The 22,483-nt window shown below is 39.7% G+C and overlaps 1 protein-coding gene across 2 annotated transcripts in view; it reads left to right on the forward strand.

The window, feature by feature from the left end:
* The window catches only part of RAB8B (RAB8B, member RAS oncogene family), a 77,895-nt gene that overhangs the window by 45,603 nt on the left and 9,809 nt on the right, over positions 1 to 22,483 (forward strand). For both annotated transcript variants that reach the window (XM_012443151.2, XM_064361383.1), the window contains exons 2-4: positions 11,248 to 11,308; positions 15,956 to 16,016; positions 21,816 to 21,893. In XM_012443151.2, the coding sequence (XP_012298574.1) occupies positions 11,248 to 11,308; positions 15,956 to 16,016; positions 21,816 to 21,893 (200 nt within the window). The remainder of the gene's footprint in view (positions 1 to 11,247; positions 11,309 to 15,955; positions 16,017 to 21,815; positions 21,894 to 22,483) is intronic.

A 22,483-nucleotide genomic window follows, 5' to 3' on the forward strand; every position in this document is an offset into this window, starting at 1 on the left:
TTATATATAATATATATGTAATCCATGTAGAGTACATATGTATAATATATAATCCATGTGTAAAGTATATATATGAGATAAATACTATTGGTTTGGCATTTTAAATATTTCTTTCAGAAATACACAAATTGATTTGACTGTATTATTTCTGCAGCTTGTTCTTTTCACTTAGCATCATCTTTTTTAGATTCATCCATGTTGATAAATCTGGCTTTTGTTCACTGCTCGAGTATTCCTTCTCTTCTTGTATACCAAGGCATTCTCCTATTGGTGGACCTTTCAGTTGTTGCCGTGTTCTATACTACGACCCTGAAAGAGGAGGCTTCCCCAGCAAGACCTGGACATTCTTGTATGTATCTCTTTAGGAAGGCCTGATCTTTAAATGCCAAAACTTGATTTTAATCTAAGCTTTTTTTATTGGTCTTCGTGAATCTGGGTAAATTGGTGCATCTCTCTTGGCCTCAGTTTTCTTAGCCATACAGACAGGCCTGAACTAAATGATCTCTAAGGTACTTCTCAAGTCTATAATTCTATGATTCTCTTTCATACTTACTTCCCTGCCTCATGTTCTGAGCAACCATTTAGCATAAGAGTCAATTCAGGAAAGCAAAATCCATTAGAAACAGAGAGATTTTAAATTCAAGATGAAAATGTCTTTGAGTCATTCCTTTGGGAATGTTTTCTTAAATTTATATTTCCTATTGTATTGACTAGATAAATATTAATGAGGAAACTGGGACCACTTTAAAACCATCAAAAAATGAATGTTGAGGCCTATTTGAGCAACATGGAAATACTTTGGATTTCTTACCTCTTAAACTTAGATTGGATTGTGTTTCCAGCTGGGGGGGCTGCATGACTCCTGGTGGGTCATGAATTGCTCGTGAGTCAGGATGACTCAGGGTCGTCATTTTGAATATGAATTATTATATTATGTGCTGCCAAAAAGTGATGCTCTCAAAAAGACTTTTGGAATATAAAAAGCTTTTTAAAAAATTTGCGGGTGCATGGTAGATGTATATATTTATGAGTTACATGAGATATTTTGATACAGGCATGCAATGAGTAATAATCATCACATCAGGGTAAATGGGGTATCCATCACCTTAAGTATTTTTATCCTTTGTGTTACACACAGTCTAATTATACTTTCAGTTATTTTAAAATGTATAATTAAATTATTTTTGGTTATAGTCACCCTGTTGTGCTAGCAAATACTAGGTCTTATTCGTTCTTTCTAACTACTTTTTGTACCCATTAACCATTCCTGCTTTCCCCCACTCCACCACTGCCCTTCCCAGCTTCTGATAACCATTCTTCTACTCTCTATCTCCATGAATTCAATTATTTTAAGTTTTAGCTCCCACAAATAAATGAGAACATTCAAAGTTTGTCTTCCTGTACCTGGCTTATTTCGCTTAACAAAATGACCTCCAGTTCCATCCATGTTGATGCAAATGACAGGATCCCATTCTTTTTATGGCTGAGTAGTACTCCATTGTGTACATATATACCATGTTTTCTTTATCCATTCCTCTGTTAATAGATGGTTAGGTTGCTTTCTAATCTTGGCTATTGTGAATAGTGCTTCAATAAATATGGGAATGCAGTTACTTCTTTAACATACTGATTTCCTTTCTTTTGGAGCAGGATTGCTGAGTATATATGATAGCTCTGTATCTGATTTTGTGAGGAACCTTCAAACTGTTCTCCGTAGTGGTTGTACTGATTTACATTCCCAGCCACAATGTACAAGGGTTCCCTTTTCTCCACATCTCTGCCAGCATTTGTTATTGCATATCTTTTGGATAAAAGCTATTTTAACTAGAGTGAGATGATATCTCATTGTAGTGTTGATTTGCATTTCTCTGATGATCAATGATGTTGAGTACCTTTTCATATATCTGTTTGCCATTTGTATGTCTTCTTTTGAGGAAGGTCTTTTTAGGTCTTCTGCTCATTTTAAAATCAGATCATTAGATTTTTTCCTGTAGAGCTGTTTGAGCTCCTTATATATTCTGATTATTACTAGCTTGTCAGATGGGTAGTTTGTAAATAGTTGTCTCTCCACTTTGCTGATTGTTTCCTTTGCTGTACAAAAGCTTTTTAACTTGATGTGATTCCATTTGTTCATTTTTGCATTGGTTGACTGTTTTTGCAGGGTACTACTCTAGAAATATTTGCCCAGTCCAACATCCTGGAGGGTTTCCCCAATGTTTTCTTTTAGTAGTTTCATAGTTTGAGGTCTTAGATTTAAGTCTTTAATCTATTTTGATTTGATTTTTGTGTATGGCAAGAGATAGGGGTCTAGTTTCATTTTTCTGCATATGGATATCCAGTTTTCTCAGCACCATTTATTGATGAGACTGTACTTTCCCCAAACTTGGCACCTTTGTAAAAACGAGTTCACTATAAATGTATGGATTTATCTCTGGGTTCTCTATTCTGTTCCACTGATCTATTTATCTATTTTTATGCTAATACCATGCCGTTTTAGTTACTACAGCTCTATAGTATAATTTAAACAAAGGGCTTTTTGACCTTAAGGATAATGTCCTTCAGAAGCTATGTATTTTGAGATTGAATAGTCCTTTTAAATCTTAAAAAAAAAAAAAAAGGTTGCTCCGTTACTGCCAGGATGACCTGTGGTTCTTGCTGCTGTTTGTGTGACAGCCCCCTCCTTCTTTTTAGTCTCTAGTCATCTGGGGCTAGGGGATAGCCAAGTCTTTGGACTTGTGGGCTCAAGGACTCTCCTAGCAGCTGCGGTCACAGTTCAGCACAGAGATGTTTGGCAGCTACTTGGGCTGCTCATTGTCCCTGCCTTTTTTTTTTTCTTATTTTCTAGTTCTTAGCCAAACACTACATGAAATTGCCTTCAGAGAAGTACTACAGTTTCTCATGAAACGTAATCACATTGATCACAGAATCATAGCAGAGCTCTTTCATATAGATATGTTTCATATAGCTATGAATATAAAATTTTATTAGATAGATTTGAGATATAGAGGATATATAATATGTTTATAATATAGAGGATATTATTATTGTTCTCAACAGCCTTTTTATTCTACTATTTTTAGCAGCCCTATGGATTCTAGGAGTGACCCAGCTCCAGGGATAGGCCTTGATTAATCTAAATTTAGAGACTGGATTTAGATTAATCCAATCTTGGTAATTCCCCGTGGCAGTGATTAGTTCAGGAATTCAGCCTTACCCTGCCAGAACATGACATTCCCATGGTTATAAGTCCAGAAATGAGACATGAAGGAAAAATCGTTGGAGGCTTTGGGGAAAGGCTGTTTTACTTTTGAGAAGCAGAGGGAAATGATCTCTTTTCTTCTGGTGTTTCTGTTGTGGTCAGGAACTGCTATCAGTCAAGAGTGTGAAATTGATACTCCCTGGAGGGCAGAGCCCAGGGAGATACAGAGAAATGAGCTGGAGCCCTAGATTGAGCCATCTCTGAACCCCAACTCACCACTGGGCTTGTTATAGATGAGTCAACAAATTACCTTAAGCTATTTTGATTTGAGGTTTTCTGCTGTTTGCAGCTGAAAGCATCCTAATTATATTATCATTTTACAGCTAATTATTCTTTTAATCCCTGGAATAGCATCAGGAAATTATTGTTACTTTAAATTTTAACATGAATGTTAATCCACTACTGATATTATTGTCAAGTTAATTGTAATGTGTGTGTCTTTATTTTCTTATTGGGATAAGATTTCTCAGCATCTTAACTACTGTTACTATAATATATTAAGAAATTTCTAAAATTGTTTTTTGTTTGTTTTTTTTTTTTTTGAGACAGAATTCCCCTGCGTTGCTCAGGCTGGAGTGCAGTGGTGCAGTCTCAGCTCAGTGCAACCTCCATTTACTGGGTTCAAGCAATTCTCCTGCCTCAGCTTCCCCAGTAGCTGGGATTACAGGCACCCACCACCACCCTAGCTAATTTTTGTATTTTTAGTAGAGACAGGGTTTCACCATGTTGGTAAGGCTGGTCTTGAACTCCTGACCTCATGATCCGCCCAGCTTGGTCTCCCAAAGTACTGGGATTACAGTACTGGGTTACTGTACTCATGTTTCTGTGCACAACCTAACTGGCAAAGAGAGGATGGAGTCTTTGCATGATTTGAGAGCAATTGCAGGGCACTATGGTAATAAAACCCAAAGACACAGGATTAAGTCACTGTGCAAAAGCCAGGCCTTGAGGTAGGAATGGGCATGACTGAGTAGAGAGCTGAGGAGAGAAGAGAAAGAACTACATGGGTGGACTGGCATCCTCCGAGAAGGCTGCAAAGTGAGGCAGTCATGCAGGAGTGGAGGAAATGCGGTGTGGGGCCCACTGAGAGAAGCAAAAGGCCTCATCTGGAGAAACTCTGAGGTTTGCAGTGTCAGGAGAATGGTGCATCTGGTGGGAAAGGCTGTATCACCAGGCTGAGGAAGTTGGCTCCACGGCTTCTTAAGTAGTGTAGTGACACCGTTACAGGGTGGCATGTAGGGGAATTAGACCGGGGGAGATGTTGGCCTAGTATCCTGGAAAGCTATTACAAATAATCCATGCATGAAGTGGCAAGAGCTGTGAGCTGTAGGGTTATAGACAGAATGTGTAATCTCTTAGGTTTATATGGAATTTCAGAGTTCCCAGAGCACGTTCACACACATCGTCTAATTTATCTTATTAGATCCTGTCAACCTTTTTTTATGGATTAGGAAATACAGGTTTAGAGAAGTTAAGCAGCCTGTTGACAAGTTATTAGTGACAGAACCTTTTCAATGAATTTTTACCACTTTTAGTGAAATTCTTACTTTCTAAAACTATTACCTATTTTAGGTCTCACTTACCTTTTTTTCCATGTTGTGCTAATTTGACTTTGTTCACTTGTCTGTCAACTGACCCTTGACAGCAGCATAAGCAAAAGCTAAATGCCATAGTTCACAGCTTTTATGAACATTGAAAACCTTTCAGTAGTGAAAAGATGGCTAAGTATCAAAATCTTGTAGAACTTCCTTACATAACTGAAAGGTAATGTTTCCAACAAATAAAAAAAAGTCTCGGTCATTAGAAAGTTTTTGAAGTATTTTAGATGAATGGAGAGTAAGTGAGAATTTAAGAAGCCTCAAATTGGCATTGTTGAGTGAAGGTGGTAAAGTTGCCCATGACTTCCAATTACAGACAAAATCAACCTTAAAAGAACAGGAATTACTATCTTAGTAAGCCAGAATAAGGAAAATATTAATCTGAACAAATATTCTGGTATACATCATCTTTTCTTCTTTTCTTTAAAATGTGAATGAAGATTGGGCATACTAGCTTACGCCTGTAATCCCAGCATTTTGGGAGGCTGAGGCAGGCGGATCACATGAGGCCAGGAATTTGAGACCAGCCTGGTCAGCATGGTGAAATCCCGTCTCTACTGAAAATACCAAATTTAGCTGGGTCTGGTGCCGCACACCGGTAATCCCAGCTATTTGGGAGGCTGAGGTGGGAGGTGGGAGAATCGCTTGAACCCAGGAGGCGGAGGTTGCAGTGAGCCGAGATCACACCACTGTACTCGAGCCTTAGCAACAGAAGGAGACCCTGTCTCAAAAAAAAAAAGTGAATGAACTATTAAGTAGTAAAATACTGGACATCAGCCTTTTAATTAATTTATTCACGTATACAACAGGCATTTTGAAAGTCATGATTTTTTATGTTTTATTGTGGTAAAAAACATATAAGTTGCAATCTTACCCATTTTTAAGTGTACAGTTCAGTAGCATTACACATGTTCACATTGTTGTGCACCTGATCGCTAGAACTATTTCATCTTGCAAATCTGAAACTCCAAACCTATTAAACAACTATTCCTTTCCCCCTCTCTCCAGATCCTGGTAACTGCCATTGTACTACTTCCTGTTTCTAAGGATTTGGAAAGTCATGAATGTCTTTTTAAATGTTAATCTGAAGAAACATTTATTGAGTACCTACCAGGTGTTGGGCACTGTTCTTGATGCCAGGCCCAAAGTGAGGTAAAAGATAGAGGAGGATTCCTAGAGGGTCTTTGTTACACTGGATTTGGAGGCATATAAAACATAAATCAATAAAAATCAATGTCTATTAAGTCTTAAGTGAGTAATGGCAACAGTACATTTTGTCAGATGCTAGCAGTAATGTTTATGCTGAGTTGAAGAGTTTTGTGTCACCTTTACAGACCCTGAAATGTTGAGGGAGGTACCTTAGGGGAGAAAATGTGAGCCAGATAACTTGGGAATATTGGGTATCAGATTGTATTAGGTTGGTGCAAAAGTAATTGTGGTTTTCACCATTATTTTTAAATATTTTGAATTATAAAAGTAATCGCAAACATTGCAGTTACTTTTGTGCCAACCTGATATTTATTAATAATTTATGGTTATTAGTGAGGGGAAATAATAATGGAAAAGATGTTCTGCTAAATTGGCTTGGGTGTAATTGTTGCCTATTTCAAGATTCACAAGAGTACCTAAAAAGGCTCCCTGGGGTAAATGTACCACACAGAGAAAAAGGGGGAAAGTCAGTTGGTTTATGTCTATGCATTGTATAAAGCTGGACTAGGAAGCAGCCTTTTGGGGTGCTTTCAATGTTTACATAAAGAAATATTGTAGTAACATAGCAGTTGAATGCTGCCCACCTAAAAAAAACTGGAGTCAATGGTTAAGTCAATTTAGAGGCTATATAATTTACGTGTTTTCCTGAAATTTCTTGGAAACCACTTTAAAGGGTTCTGTATAACAGTGGTTCCCAACCTTTTTGCCACCAGGGACCAGTTTCATGGAAGACAGTTTTTCCTCCAGGGACTGGAAGTGGTGGTGGTGTGGGGGCTGTGGGTGGTTTAGGAATGATTCAAACACATTACATTTATTATGCACTTTATTTCTGTTATTACTACATTGTTAACATATAAGGAAATAATTATACAACTCACCAGTGTAGAATCAGTGGGAGCCCTGAGCTTGTTTTCCTGCAACAAGATGGTCTTATCTGGCGGTGATAGAAGACAGTGACAGATCATTAGGTGTTAGGTTCTCGTAAAGAGTGCACAACCCGGAAAGATATCCAAGATGACTGATCACTAGCAGCTCGGGATTGTAGCTCCCAGAGAAAGCACACAGAACGAGAGGATGCCACGCTTTCAGACGAATTTTTGTTACCCACAGACTGGAAGATTCCCAGCGGAGGAGCCCCATGGGTTGCCAGGGCGACCCTTGTGGCCGGCATTGCGGTTTTGCCTGCGCCCCTGCGCGGCAGTTCTTGGTGCAGAGTAAATGGGACTGATCGATGTTTGGAGCTCCGAGAAGGCAGAGTCACCCATTTACCTGATTGAAGAAGGGACACAAGAGGGAAGCCAGACCAGAGATTCCCGGGCAGAAAAGCACCACGAATCTTGATGCTGCTGTTTTGGCCAGTGCAGTGGGTTGCTCAGATTTTGGCACTGGGAATCAACAAGTTGGACATCCACTCAGAGACCTAATTTGAAAGTCGGTAATTACAAAGATGACAGGTAGATAAATTTACAATGATGGGAAGAAACCAGCATAAAAAGGCTGAGAATACCCAAAATTAGAATGCTTCTCCCTCTACAGGGGATCACAGTTCCTCATCAACAGGGGAACAAGGCCTGATGGAGAACGAATGCATTCCATTAACAGAATTAGGCTTCAAAAGGTGGATAATAAGAAACTTCTGTGAGTTAAAAGAACACGTTCTAGCCCAACGTAAAGAAACTAAGAACGTTGAAAAAAGGTTTGATGAAATCCTAACGAGAATAGACAATTTAGAGAGGAATATAAGTGAATTAATGGAACTGAAAAACACAATAGGAGAACTTCATGAAGTATGCACAGGTTTTAACAGTCTAACTGATCAAGCAGAAGAAAGGATATCAGAGGTCCAAGACCAACTTAATGAAATGAAACAAGAAGACGAGATTAGAGAAGAAAGAGTAAAAAGGAATGAGCAAAGTCTCCGAGAAATATGGGACTATGTGAAAAGACCTAATTTACGATTGATAGGTATACCTGAATGTCATGAAGAGAATGAATCCAAGTTGGAAAATATTCTTCAGGATATTATTCAGGAAAACTTTCCTAATCTAGTAAGGCAGGACAATACTCAACTCCAGCTAATCCAGAGAACACCTAAAAGATATTCCTCAAGTAGAGCAACTCCAAGACACATTATTGCTAGATTCACTAGGGTTGAAATAAAGGAGAAAATTCTAAGGGCAGCTAGAGAGAAAGGTCACATTACCCATAAAGGGAAGCCTATCAGACTCACAGCAGACCTCTCACCAGAAACCCTACAAACTAGAAGAGAGTGGGGGTCAATATTCAATATCCTCAAAGAAAAGAATTTTCAACCCAGAATCTCATATCCCACTAAACTAAGCTTTATAAGCAAAGGAAAAAGAACATTTTTCGCGAACAAGCAAGCACTCAGTGATTTCATCACCACCAGGCCTGCTTTACAAGAGCTTCTGAAAGAAGCACTACAAACAGAAAGGAACAACCAGTATCAGTCATCCCAAAAACTTACCAAAACGTAAAGAGTATCTCTATAATGAAGAATCTACATCAACTAATGGGCAAAATAGCCAGCTAGCGTTAAATGACAGTATTGAACTCACAAATATTAATATTAATTCTAAATTTAAATGTAATGAATGCCCCAATCAAAGACACAGACAGGTAAATTGAATAAAAAGTCAAAACCCATCGGTACACTGTATCCAGATCTATTTCATAAGCAACGACAAATAAAGACTCAAAACAAAGGGATGGAGGAAGATTCACCAATTAAATGTAGAGCAAAAAAAAAAAGAAAAAAAAAAAAACAGGAGTTGTAACTTTCGTCTCTCACAAAATAGACTTTAATAATAACAAAGACTAAAAGAAACAAAGAAGGACATTACATAATGGTAAAAGGATCAATGCAACAACAAGAGTTAATGATTATAAATATATATGCACCCGATACAGGAGCACCCAGATACATAAGACAAGTTCTTAATGACTTATAAAGAGACCTGGACTCCTGCACAATAATAGCGGGAGATTTTGACACCACATTGTTAATATTCAATGGATCAACAACATAGAAAATTGATAGGGACATCTATGATTTGAACTTAGACCTGGAATAAGTAAACTTAGTGAATATTTATAGAATTCTCCTCCCCACGTCCACAGAACATACATTTTTCTCAATATCACATTACACCTATTTTGAAAGTGACCACATAATTGGAAAATTGGAAGTAAATCACTCTTCAGCATTTGCATAGCATTTCACAGACTTAAATGAAATATTGGTTGGCTGTTAGTTTGTTATTTTTTTCCCTTATTCCTTCCTGTCTCTGTTGTTAAGCACAATTATCGGCATAAAAGAGGTTTTTAATACATATTTTTAGACTGCATTCCAGCCCGGGCAATAGAGCAAGAATCCTATTCTCTCTCCCCCTTTTTCTTTCTCTTTCTTTTTTTCTCTCAAAAAAATAAAAATAAAAATAAAAAATAAAAACTTTTTCTAAAAAAAAAAAAGAGTGCACAACCCAGATCCCCCGCATGCATAGTTCACAGTAGGGTTTGCACACCTATGAGATCTAATGCTACCGCTGATCTGACAGGGGGCTGAGCTCAGGCGGTAATGCAAGCAGTGGGGAGTGGCTGTAAATATAGATGAAGCTTCTCTCATTCATCTCCCGCTGTGCAGCCCAGTATTGGTCCATGGCCCAGGGGTTGGGAACCCCTGCTGGATAGAATGCACAAGAATAGAAAAATCTAAACAAAGCTGAGTAGCCAGATGATGAGGATTTAGCAAATTGCAGTGAAGGTTGTATTCAGTAACTGGTCTTCGAAAGCTTATTCCTGATGTATGATAGAGCTTGCTGATATCTGTCAAGGGCTTTGTGGTTTTTTGTAGCTGAAATTGATAAATAAATTTTGAGCTACCATAGTGAGGGGAAATAAGTGAGGGAGGGTTTGAACTTTTGCAGTGCCAGTGCCCTTCAAAAGGCAAAGCCCTTCAAAAGCCAAAACTTCTGGCTTCAGGTTAGAATCATCTGGGAAACTTTAAAAATTACCAGTGCCCAGGTCCCACCCTTGACCAATTAAGTCACAATCTCAGAATTTGGGGAAGGGAGCAGGCTTAATCATGAGTATTCTTTTTAACATTTTTCAGATATCTCAGTCCATTTTCTGCTGCTGTGACAGTACCTGAAACTGTGTAGTTTATAATAAACAGAAATGTATATTTAGCTCATGGTTCTGGAGGTTAGGAAGTCCAAGGATATGGCATCAGCATCTGGTGAAGACCTTCATGCTTCATTATCTCATGCTGGAAGACTGGAAGGGCAAGTGTACTCATACAGAAGAGAATGTAGGAGGAGCAGGACTCACTTTTATAAAAATCTATTCTCAAGATAACTAACTCACTCCTGTGATAAGGACAGTCTTTCATACAGGCTCCGCATGAATCACCTCTGAAAGGTTCTACCTCTTAGTATCTCTGAGGTCCCACAATGGCAATCTAATTTCAATGTGAGTTTTGGAGGGGACATTCGGATCATAGTACCAGGCAATTCTAGAGTACAGCCAGGGCTAAAATCCATTCTGCCTGTTTCAGCTCTAGCCAGTAATCTGTGGGGAACATTTATTAAAATAAATTTTTTTTTGTTATATAAAATTTACATAAAATACTATTATAAAATAAAATACTTGCTAACTATATAAAATAGATATGCAGGCTTTCCCTCTCCTACTGTCAAATAGGCAGATTTTTTTTTTTCCTTAGTCAACTGCAGAATCTAAAGAAAAAAAGGGAAGGAGATGGAGGAAAATATTTTAAAGAGGTCCCATAGCCACCTAGGGAAGGGCTGGGGATGAGGAGTAGGTAGGAAGCATTGTCTATATGTACTTCAGGAAGTAGGAAATATGGCATGTTCTCAATCTATCTAAATTATATAACTTTGCAGGATGTGATCCATTTGTGTCAGAATAATGAGGCATATAATACGTTGCATTTAACATGTGTGGGAATTCTTTGCTGAGTAATTAGCATTCCTTTCTCCAGCCCGTATTCAGAGGAAACATACCATTCACACCCTCTCTGTGTTCACATTTTCCAGTGCGTTGGAGAGCTTTTTTTCAATAGAAATCTTTGTCCTCTTCCTAATGAGACTTGATTATATCTGAAGAAACTTAACCTATCTTTCCTTGTTTTTCTGGCAGGAATTGATTTTAAAATCAGAACAATAGAACTAGATGGAAAGAAAATTAAGCTTCAGATATGGTAAGTAAACACACACACAGAGTTTCTGCTTTAATTGGGAATTGAAAATAGGAATTAAATGTGAATTTTATTAAGTTACAGGCATCTTGTGATAGCTAAAACATCTTTCCTTTATCAGAACCAAGGGGAAATAAGTAAATATTAGGAAACCTTCAAACATTATCTCCACCAAGAGTTGGGAAGGTGAGAGAGGGTAGTAATTGTTGGAGCCAGAAGAGATCCGATAGCTAATTTTTCCAAAACTGTAATTTGTGAGGGGAGGAAACTAAATTCTAAGGAATGCAAATTACTACTTCATCATAGTTGTCGTAGCTGATAAGGCAAAGTAGTCATATCGTAGGAACCCTTGGCAGGAAGTACAGATCTAGGTTTTAGCCACGATGCCTCCAAACTGAGGGCTTTGGGCCAGTTATTTTCCTTCTCAGGATCTCCTTTTTCTCACTTGTAAATTGGTTGGATTGATGACGTTGGAGATCCCCTCCAGCTATGATGTTTTATAATTTATTTGCATATTTCTTATTAAATAGAAAAATGAAGACCTTTGGACTGAGAAAAAATCATGTCACAGTTCAGGCTGCTCTGTAAGATATTTTTAAACACACTTTTTTTCTCATACATAGCACAGTACTTCTGACACCAGATGTCAGGGGGTTCTCCCTGCCACCACCAGGTAATTCTCCAGCAGATGCCAACTGGGTTGTCCTATACTTTTTCTTCTTTTTCTTTAAATTTTCTTTTTCTCTCTGGGTGTTCTATAATTTAAGTCAATTTTGATACTGTCTACCTGGAGATAGCGTCAGATCCCACAGGTTGAGGGCTGGGTCCCACGGTATCCCCACTTCAGCTGCCAGTTGCAAGTACAAGTTAAATACCCCTTATCCAAAATGCTTGGGAACAGAAATGTTTCAGATTTTGGATTTTCTTGCATTTTTGGAGTATTTGCATATACATAATGAGATATCTTGGAGATGGGACTCAAGTCTCATCATTTATGTTTCATATACGGCTAATACACATAAAACTGAACAGAACTTTATACAATATTTTAATAAAAAGTTTTAAAATAAACTGTGTTGTATGCCTACATTTTGACTGTGACCCATCACTTGAGATCAGCTATGGAATCTTCCACTGTGGCATCATGTTGGCACTCAAAAAGTTTTGGATTTAGGAGCTTAGATTTTGGATTTTCAGATTAGGAATACTCAACTGTAGTAGGTTGTCACCTGTACTTCTGACCAACTGGCTATAAACTGGGGTTCTGATGACCTCCTCCTCTGGTTTCATTAATTTACTAGAGCAGCTCACAGAACTCAGGGAAACACGTTTACCTATTTATTATAAAGGATCCTGCAAGGAAGACAGATGAACAGCCAGATGGAAGAGATGCACAGGGCAAGGCATGTGGGAAGGGGTGAGGAACTTCCACACTTTCTTCCTTGTGGGAGGGGGCAAACACCCTCCAGGCACAACCAGCACCTCTATGTGTCTCACTATTCTGAAGCTCTCCAAACCCAGTCCTTTTGGATTTTTATGGAAGTTTCATTGTGTAGCCATGATTGATTACATCATGGGCCATTGGTGATTAAGTTAACCTTTAGCCCCTCGCCCTTCTCCAGAGATTGGATGGTGGGACTGAAAGTTCCAGCCCGCTGATCCCTTGGTTGGTTCTCCTGGCAACCAGCCTCCTATCCTGGGGCTGGACAGGAGCCCCAGCCACCAGTTACTTCTTTAGCACACAAGAATAACTTTATCACTTTGTTGGATATTCCGAGGATTTTAGGATTTGTGTTCCAAGAACCAGAAGCAGAGACCAAATATGTTTCTTATTATATGTGTTTCTTACTGGATCATACTTGTCACAGCTACTATAATAAAAATACCATAGACTGGGTGTCTTAAACAATAAACATTTATTTGGTGCCAGCAGACCCAGTGTCTAGTGAAGGCTTGCTTCCTAGTTTGTAGACAGCTGTCTCACCTGTATCCTCTCTGGTGTCTCTTAGAAGGGCGCTAATCCCTTTCACAAGGGCTCCACTCTCATGACCTAATTACCTCCCAAAGTCCCCCTATCTAAATACCATCATATTGAGGATCAGGCTTCAACATATAAATGTTGGAGGAACACAAACTATCAGTCTTTAGGCTGTTTCCCAACTCTCATGTTGCAGTATGCAAGGCAGAGATCTTATGATTACCCAATTTTGGTTCATAAACTCCTGAAGCATTTGTTCAACTACAGTGAATAAATATGGTTCTTCCAGATTGCTAGATTGAATGTTTTTGACTTGAACTCAGAAGCTCTTCTTAGATTGTTTTTTAACCTCCTAGAAGCTGGTTTAATTTCTTTCAGTTCAGTGCTTTGCATGGAGCCATATAGATTTGGAGCTTTTGGAAGGTTTTTGGTGATGTTTGCTGATCTAATGTGTAATAATGACAGCAGTAGATAAAATGTAGAATTCAGCACTGACTAAGAACGAGGCAGGCCTAAAGAGTAAAGTTATACATATTAGCTTTTGCCTTAGGCTCGATTTCTTTTTTGAATCTCAGAACTGGGATAGAAGAATATTCCCTAGCCCTTCTTTTATAGAGAAGGGACTGAGAGTGATTAAGTCCACCTGACGGCATATGCGATGAAGCTGGGACAACTACCAACCGCTCTGGAACGTAGTGGTTGGCTTCCTAGTGGTTTCCAGTGTGCTTCATTAGAAAATGTTATGAAGGTTACCATGCGTTGCCCTTTCCACCCATTAGTATTGAACAGGAAGCCAATATTTTACAGATTTTAAAAATTACATATTTTCTCATGATCCCCTCCTTGGATTTCTCAGAGAATTTCTGACTCTGTGCTGATCGTAAGTGCTTCTAGGAGACTGTGGGTGATCAGCTAATTCTAACTTAATAGAGAGTAGCCACAACATCACGGCACTATCTGTCATTACCCTTAGCAACAAAATTGTCTCCATTCAGTCCTCACAAGTTACATTTAACATGGTAGTGCTTCTCTTACATCCTTACTGTAAAGCTGGTTCTAGGTCAGCAGTATGTTCATATCGAGAAAATATGGTTAGTCTGCTCAAATGTGCTTGGCTTCCATTTCCCCATGATTTGTTAGTTATGTATCAAACAAGTGCCCCTTGTACCTAATCCTGATCAGAGAGAATGACAGGATAAGATGGCTTTTTGTGAGGCCTGGACTGGAGCTGAACAGCTGAGACCTAAGAGGCTTGTCTCCTTTAAGAGTATGAGCTGGGCTGGGCACCGTGGCTCACGCCTGTAATCCCAGCACTTTGGGAGGCCAAGGTGGGCAGATCATGAGGTCAAGAAATTGAGACCATCCTGGCCAATATGGTGAAACCCCATCTCTACTAAAAATACAAAAATTAGCCAGGCATGGTGGTGGGTGCCTCTAGTCCCAACTACTGAGGAGGCTGAGGCAGGAGAATCACTTGAACTCAGAAGGCGGAAGTTGCAGTGAGCTAAGATGGCGCCACTCCACTCCAGCCTGGGTGACAGAGCCAGACTCCATCTCAAAAAAAAAAAAAAAAGTATGAGCTGTTTAGTGGCAGAGCTGGGGCCTAGATCCTCTGAGCCTGTTTCCTCATCTGCAGAACTTGGATGCTGGTAACACACACAACCCCAACCCCCACCCCCACCCCGGTGGGCTGTGGTAGACATCACATGAGTGCAGTGTGAAAGTATTTTGTAGGGTATATGTCTATGTTAAGGTATTTATTGTTTTAACTTATGATATTCCTTTGGGCCTTCATCTTTTATTATGGTTTGGTATGTACTAGATTTCTAATATATTTCCACAAATGCCTCTTTCTTGCTGCAATTATGTTGTCTTAGTAGCACAGAGAATGAATTAATTCTGGCTGGAAGTGGCAAATTTGAGAATATTGCTTTTCTCAAGTATCAAGGAAATGTAACATCCTTTATAGAATTGCTTCTATAAATGAAATTAGAAACTATTGTATTTTTCAGAATGCATTTTAATGGTATCCTATCAGCTAAAAAGCAAAAATATATGAAGGTTTATGTAGTTTTGACATGTTGTTTATGTTTGAAAGTCTTTGGAAACATTGTCAAGGTTTATGTGTTGAACTCCAGGTCCCCGTGAAATCATGGGCTCCATAGCTGAAAAAGTTCTTGAGGAGATCTATTTTATTGTGCTCTGCTGAGCAGAATGTACACAGTAATAAGTCCAGCTCGATTGCTTGCTTTCTACAGAAATCAGACATTCAGGCAAGAAAGCAAAGTGTTTTAATCATTAAGCACTTACAAAAAGGATTATAACTACCTCGGGGAGTCCAAGAATTTAGAACTATTGTCTATTCCCTCCCACATGTGTTTGACTAATGACACACCAGTTCCTACCAGGATTTTCCTGTGTATTTTTCTGTTGCTGCTTTTATCAAGGTCTGGGGTTTTCATCCAAGTCATTGTGAGCTCTTGACAGGCTCCTGTGGCCACCACCGCCTCCAGCTCACAGACGTGTAGTAGGCTCCCTTTGTGTCTCATTCTCCTTTCCCCTGTGACCACTGCACCCTGAGCAGACCAGAATTACATCTCCTACAGCAGGGTCCCTCCTCAGTGATGCTGGTGATGACTTTAAAAACCACTCTCCTCTGTTTCATATTTTAGGGACACAGCGGGTCAGGAAAGATTCCGAACAATCACGACAGCATACTACAGAGGAGCCATGGTGAGTGTGTTGTAGGTTGTTGTAACTCTTCAGGTGGAAGTGAAACATGAATGTTTGTTTGCCAAGATTATAGGATTCAAGTTGGAGTCTAGTGCAATGGAGAAGAATAAACTTGGTGATAGGGAAGACATTTTTCGGTTGTGTTTAGCAACTGTATCCTTCGCCATTGGTCTTCATCCTAATAATCAGGTGATTAACTTGTAGATGTTCTAGAACTCCTCCACACATTCTGAAGTGATTGTTTATTTTCATTGTTTTTCCTTTTATTAATACCTTATGGCAATCTTAGCAAACCACAAGCCCTATGGCTAAGTATTCCTTTGTTATAGTCTTTTGTCATTCAGCCCTGCCGCCATTATCTCTTATGTCACCACCTCCACAACATCCACTGCTGTGGCTCCATCTCTCTGTCACCCCCTGACCACCATTCTACCAGCTGGCCAGAAAGCAGCAGAATGATCTGTGACTCTGAGGCTTAGAATCTGGTGAATCTTGACTACTGAGTTCCTTGGTGAATCCTGGCATTTTCCTTGCTGTCATAACTTCATCACTAGCTATGTTCTATCCTAAGATGCTTCATCTATTCAGTGCACTTTTATTGCTTTTTGGCTCTGGGCAGTGTGATGCTGCGAGTACAGTGGTATGTAGCTTGGAAGCTGCCTTACTTCCACGAGCTCTGCTGAACCATGTCTAGAATGCCAGGCCCAGACCACAGCTTTATCTCTGGTGTTCAGGCCTAAGCCAAGCGCAAGTTAGAGTTCTGAATTATGATGAAATCCAGTATGCTCAGAGAGTCTTTGAAGGTTGAACAACTGAGATCATGAACCCCAACCTGGTAGATGTAGGGCACCAGCTGCCATCATTCCCAACTCATTACTTAAAAGATTCTTGTATCCCTGGGAGTGCTGCTAGGGTGACAGAGCTGAAGGGATAATAGCTGTCCCCACACCTCTAGGAAGATGTGGTCTGCACCTACAGATCCCTTCACTGACATGCTGCCCTTCCTCCTCCGCCACCACTCGCCCTCCAGTGTTTGCGTAGCATCATAACCCATCCCCGCAAAAAGATTAGGCATTCCTTTTTAAGGCTGTAGTGTACCACTAGCCATTTTATGTGTATTTGTTCCCCACACTCCACCCTATAATACTTTTAAGATTGTGAAGGGTCATCATTTTAATACAAATAGCTGCCAGCCAATCTGTTTTGCTTAGACTGGGATCACTGGGAATGGGCTCATTATATGTGCCAGGAAGACATTTGTTTGTTGTTTGTGTGTTTCCCCCAGAGGGGAATTTTAGGGATAAAAAGAACATCATAACAGGGATGATTTGGAATAGTTTACAGGTAATTCTGCTTAGATACATCTTAGACACACATCCCTTTCTATTGAGCAGTTTTTTGCGTGCTGCGAATGAAATGCTGACACAGTTTGCATGCTCATTTTCACTTGAAGATGGGCAGGCGCGCTTAGAATATGGGAGTAAACGTTTCGCTTGGATGTCTGGCTCTAGTTCATAGTATGAAGAAAGAGGGCATGAAAATGTATTAAATAACATTTAGATTTGAGGATCATCTTTTAATTTTTCTACTGCCTAGTCTTTCCCCACATTACTTCAGATAATTAGAAATTGTTGCTATTCTAAATAGTATTATCTTCCACATTTTGAAGGTAGTGGTTTTTGTCTTTGTTCTGCTGTATACAATGCCAGTGTCTGACACATAGTAAAGGCTCAAAAAATGCCTGGTGAAGGGCGAATCAGTGGGAAATTTTACACTTAGAAAGCATCTTTGATAAATCTCCAGGGAATCCTGCTCTGCCCGAGTCTTGGATCTCTCAAGTCATCTATTCCAATGGGTCGTGGTGCCCCCAGTTTCAGCAAGTGATGGTTATGGCAGGTTTAGTTGGTTGGTTCAGGTATGTGGCATGTTGACCAGCATTATACTGGATTCTGTCACCGTGGCATTTCAAACACAGCAGCAGCATTCATAGACATAGCAGTGATCCTGATGGATAGTTGGGCTTTGGGGAAAAACAGGATCATATCATTACATTATTAAAATTTCTCATAGACCAACACCATCTTCTGAATTCTTAGGAAGCAGTTCTTCTTGTGGATATATACTAAATATATAAAGTTTTAACTGATACACTGGAATTTGTATTTCTGACTGATCCTTAATATCAATGAGCTTAAAAACATAAGAAAATAGGTGAATGATTTCTGCAATTGAAACTGAAGATATACATTAATAATAGCTGCCATTTATTGAGTCCAAGCTATGTCCCAGCCTGTAAGTTTACATATATCTCAGTAGATCTTCAAAATGATCTAGAGTGGAAGAAGTATTGTCTTCGTTCTGTAAATGAGGACGTGGAGACTGAGAGGAATAAAATAAAGTCCCCAGGATCTCCCAGTTAATATGTGGGGGAGCCTGAGTTAAAAGCCTCAGACTCTAGAGCTTGTGCTCATAACACCACACAATGTTCATCCTTTCTGTGCTAACCAGTAAAATGAAACTTCATGATGACATGGCATATAAATGATCTGGGTTGTTCATACAGTCAAAAGGATGGTAGAGCTAGAGCAGTTATTTGATAAATTTAATATTGTAGGCAGCCAAATACATTGCATCAGGAATTATGCAGAATTCACTTTGATTTATTTTTATTGTGGTAAAATAGCATAAGAGAACATTTACCATTTTAACCATTTTAAAATGTATAGTTCTCTACTTTGACCTTTTTTTTGAGACAGAGTTTTGCTCTTGTTACCCAGGCTGGAGTGCAATGGCATGATCTTGGTTCACTGCAGCCTCCACCTCCCAGATTCAAGTGATTCTCCTGCCTTGGCCTCCCAAGTAGCTGGGATTACAGCCATGCGCACCACCTCGCTCAGCTAATTTTGCATTTTTAGTAGAGACGGCCACCATGTTGGCCAGTCTGGTCTTGAACTCCTGACCTCAGGTGATTGGCCCACCTCAGCCTCCTGAAGCAATGGGATTACAAGCATGAGCCACTGCACCTGGCCTGACCTTTTTAAAATAAAATTATTTACATTGAGACAATTTTAACATCGCTTTTATAGCATGTAGCCAAAGTGAAACATTTGTATTTGAGGCTGGAAGGAGGGAGGATAGAGGAGTTGTTTGTCATTTAAACAATAATGTATGATTTTCTGGTTGCAAAAGGATACATACACTGTAGAAAACTTTGAAAATCCCAAGAAATCATCTACAATCCCACCACTCTGAGAGATCTGTTGTTAATGTTTTATTTCCTGTATTCCTTTCTATGTGTATATGTGTGTTTTATATGATTTATATTTATTGATATTGATATTTTATATTTACTTACAAAGTTGGAAGCCAGACCTGGAAGGACTTCCCCTATCATACTAAGGAATTTTAATTTAATTCTGAGAGTAATGGAGAGGTGCTAAAGGATTTTGATCAATGAAGTGATAATTCTTGTGCCCTTATGGAAAGTGGATTAGAGGACATTAAGAATGAAAACAGGTGCTGGGCACGGTGGCTCATGCCTGTAATCCCAACACTTTGGGAGACTAAGGCTGGTGGATCACGAGGTCAGGAGTTTGAGAGCAGCCTGGCCAGCATGGTGAAACCCGGTCTCTACTAAAAATACAAAAAATTAGCCGGGCATGGTGGTGCGCACCTGTAATCCCAGCTACTTGGGAGGCTGAGGCAGAGAATTGCTTGAACGTGGGAGGCAGAGGTTGCAATGAAGCCAAGATCTCACCACTGCACTTCAGCCTAGGCGACAGAGTGAGACTTCGTCTCAAAAATAAAGGAATGAAAGCAGGAAAGCTGGATGTAGTGGCCCATGCCCGTAATCTCAGCAGCTCAGGAGGCGGAGGTGGGAGGACTGCTTGAGTTCAGAAGTTTGAGGCCAACCTGGGCAACATAGCAAGACCTCGACTCTAAAAAAAAGAAAGAAAATGAAAGAATAAAATTAATAAGGGAGATCAATTAAAGATGACAGGAATCCAGGTAAAGACTAATTTGTGAGAATCCGAATAAGACCATATGTGTTGTAGGTAAGATTCTGGAATATTTAGGTCATTGGGTCTCCAGGACTTAGTTACTGATTGGCTATAGAGAAGATAACTCCCACATTTGCTTGGGTTGGCTGACAGGGTTACTTTGACCAAAATGGTAATACAAGGACAAATAGAAGATTCAGAGGAGATGAGACAATCTCATGTTTTACTTTGTTGAGTTTGCTGTGACCACAGGGGATATCTATTGGCCAGTGTCTAGGCAGTGGTCTCTCAAGTACCTTTGGCTCCTGCCTAGCCCTTCAGCCTCATCCTGTGCCCTTTGCCCATGAGATCTGTCCAGCCTTACCAAGCTGACTTTCTTTCACTCAATCCAGTGGTCTCTGGTTCAACATCAGCAAAAGATTTACAATATTTCTGCTATTTGCTGGGTACCTGGACTTCCCCTCTTCACCCCAGCTCCTAGCCCTTTGCCTAGTTTAAGTCTACTAAGTTCCCAGGCTTTGGCTTTAATGTCATTTCTTCAGGGAAGCCTCCCCTGCTCACTCCAGCCCCTCAACCAGATTCGATTACACCCCTAGCATATGAGCTCCCCGTGTATCTTCATAGCAATTGTCAAAATTACAATTAATTGTATAGGTATTGGCTCATTGTCTGTTGTCTTTTCCAGCCATCTACAAGAGGAAGAGACCTTTTCTATCTTGTTCACTGCTAGTAGCATCCAGTATAGTATCAGGTACACAGTAGGTGCTCACTAAATATTTGTGTAGTGGACGGACAGGTGAGTAGATCTAGTACTTAGTACAGAAGTGTGGTCTGGGGATATAGATTTTGGAATAGTTAGCATACATGGTGTTAGCTGAAACATTTGGAAGGTAAAGCCTTTAGAAATACCAGACGTGGGGACTTTAAAAATATGACATGAATGCCTTACATTAAACCAGTATAACAAATGCATTGGATTTTAAGTGTCTGTGATGTACTTAGATAAACAGCGACATTTTGATCAGCCTATATACAAAATAAGTTTGAAGCAGTGTGGTCTCAGTCTTAGGAGAAGAGTAGAAAGCAAGGTAGTTTCTTCCTGGGATAAACAAATGCACAATGGAAATGATTAACTCTTACTTTCAATGTTATCTCTGTTTTGACTCAGCTTCAATTGGTGCTGATTGTTATCATGTTAGGTCAGGTAAAAAGGGTGTATCACCTTTACCACAATCACTAATTCATTAAAGGTTAACAGTGAAAATGTTAATGGGCTTTTTTATTTACATGGTGAGATCAATGGAATAATCTATTTATTGATTTTGGTTTCTCTGTACTTTTCAAATTTATTATGAACCCATTTTTTTTCTTTCTTTCTTTTTTTTTTTTGAGATGGAATTTCACTCTTGTTGCCCAGGCTGGAGTACGATGGTGAGATCTCTGCTCACCACTGAGATCTGCCTTCTGGGTTCAAGCGATTGTCCTGCCTCAGCCTCCCTAGTAGCTAGGATTACAGGCATGCACTGCCACACCTGGCTAATTTTGTATTTTGTGTTTTTAGTAGAGACAGGGTGTCTCCATGTTGGTCAGGCTGGTCTCAAACTCCTGACCTCAGGTGATTCTCCTGCCTCGGCCTCCCAAAGTGCTGGGATTACAGGCATGAGCCACTGCGCCCGGCTGAACCCTTTTTTAAAGGCAAAAAAGTGGACAAACAAAAGGTTTCTGGAGGGTAGGAGTACATTGACATTATATACTATAAATATATAAAGTACTAAATAAATATTTTTCCCCCTTATAGGGCATTATGCTGGTCTATGACATCACAAATGAAAAATCCTTTGACAATATTAAAAATTGGATCAGAAACATTGAAGAGGTATGTGCAGAAAAAGAATGGTGACATTGGACAAGAGTCCTGCTGGGTGCTTGTAAAAGGTTCCTCTGTCTCTGCAAGGCAGCTGAGCTGCTTAGAAGCAGGCCGTTGGCAGGTTGGACACCTCTCTCTCTGAAGAGCGCCATAAATCTCTGGTGCTGCCAGTGTGACTACTGGGAGTCAGAGGGACAGAGAAGTAATGTCACAAGATTCTAAGCTTTGGCCAGATATGGGAAACAGTTTAATCCTAGATCACATTTTACACATGAAGAAACTGAGACCAGAAAGAAGTTATTTGCCTGTGCTCATACAGCCTTTAAAATGAAGAACTGGCCGGGCTCAGTGGCTCACACCTGTAATCCCAGCACTGTGGGAGGCCGGGGCTGGTGGATCACCTGAGGTCGGGAGTTCGAGACCAGCCTGACCAACGTTCAGCATGGAGAAACCCCGACTCTAAAAAAAAGAAAAACAAGGAAGAATCAGGATTAAAACATTTGGTTCCCAGCCTCTATCCCACCATGCTGTTTGGCTAGCAACAATATCTCTTTACTAACTGGCAACTTTTTGCCGTTTTGACATTTTCTCCATCTTGG

Source organism: Aotus nancymaae, unplaced genomic scaffold (assembly GCF_030222135.1).
Source record: "Aotus nancymaae isolate 86718 unplaced genomic scaffold, 86718_ANA_hifiasm-v0.15.2.pri h1tg000041l, whole genome shotgun sequence".
In the NCBI taxonomy this organism is placed as follows: Eukaryota; Metazoa; Chordata; class Mammalia; order Primates; family Aotidae; genus Aotus; species Aotus nancymaae.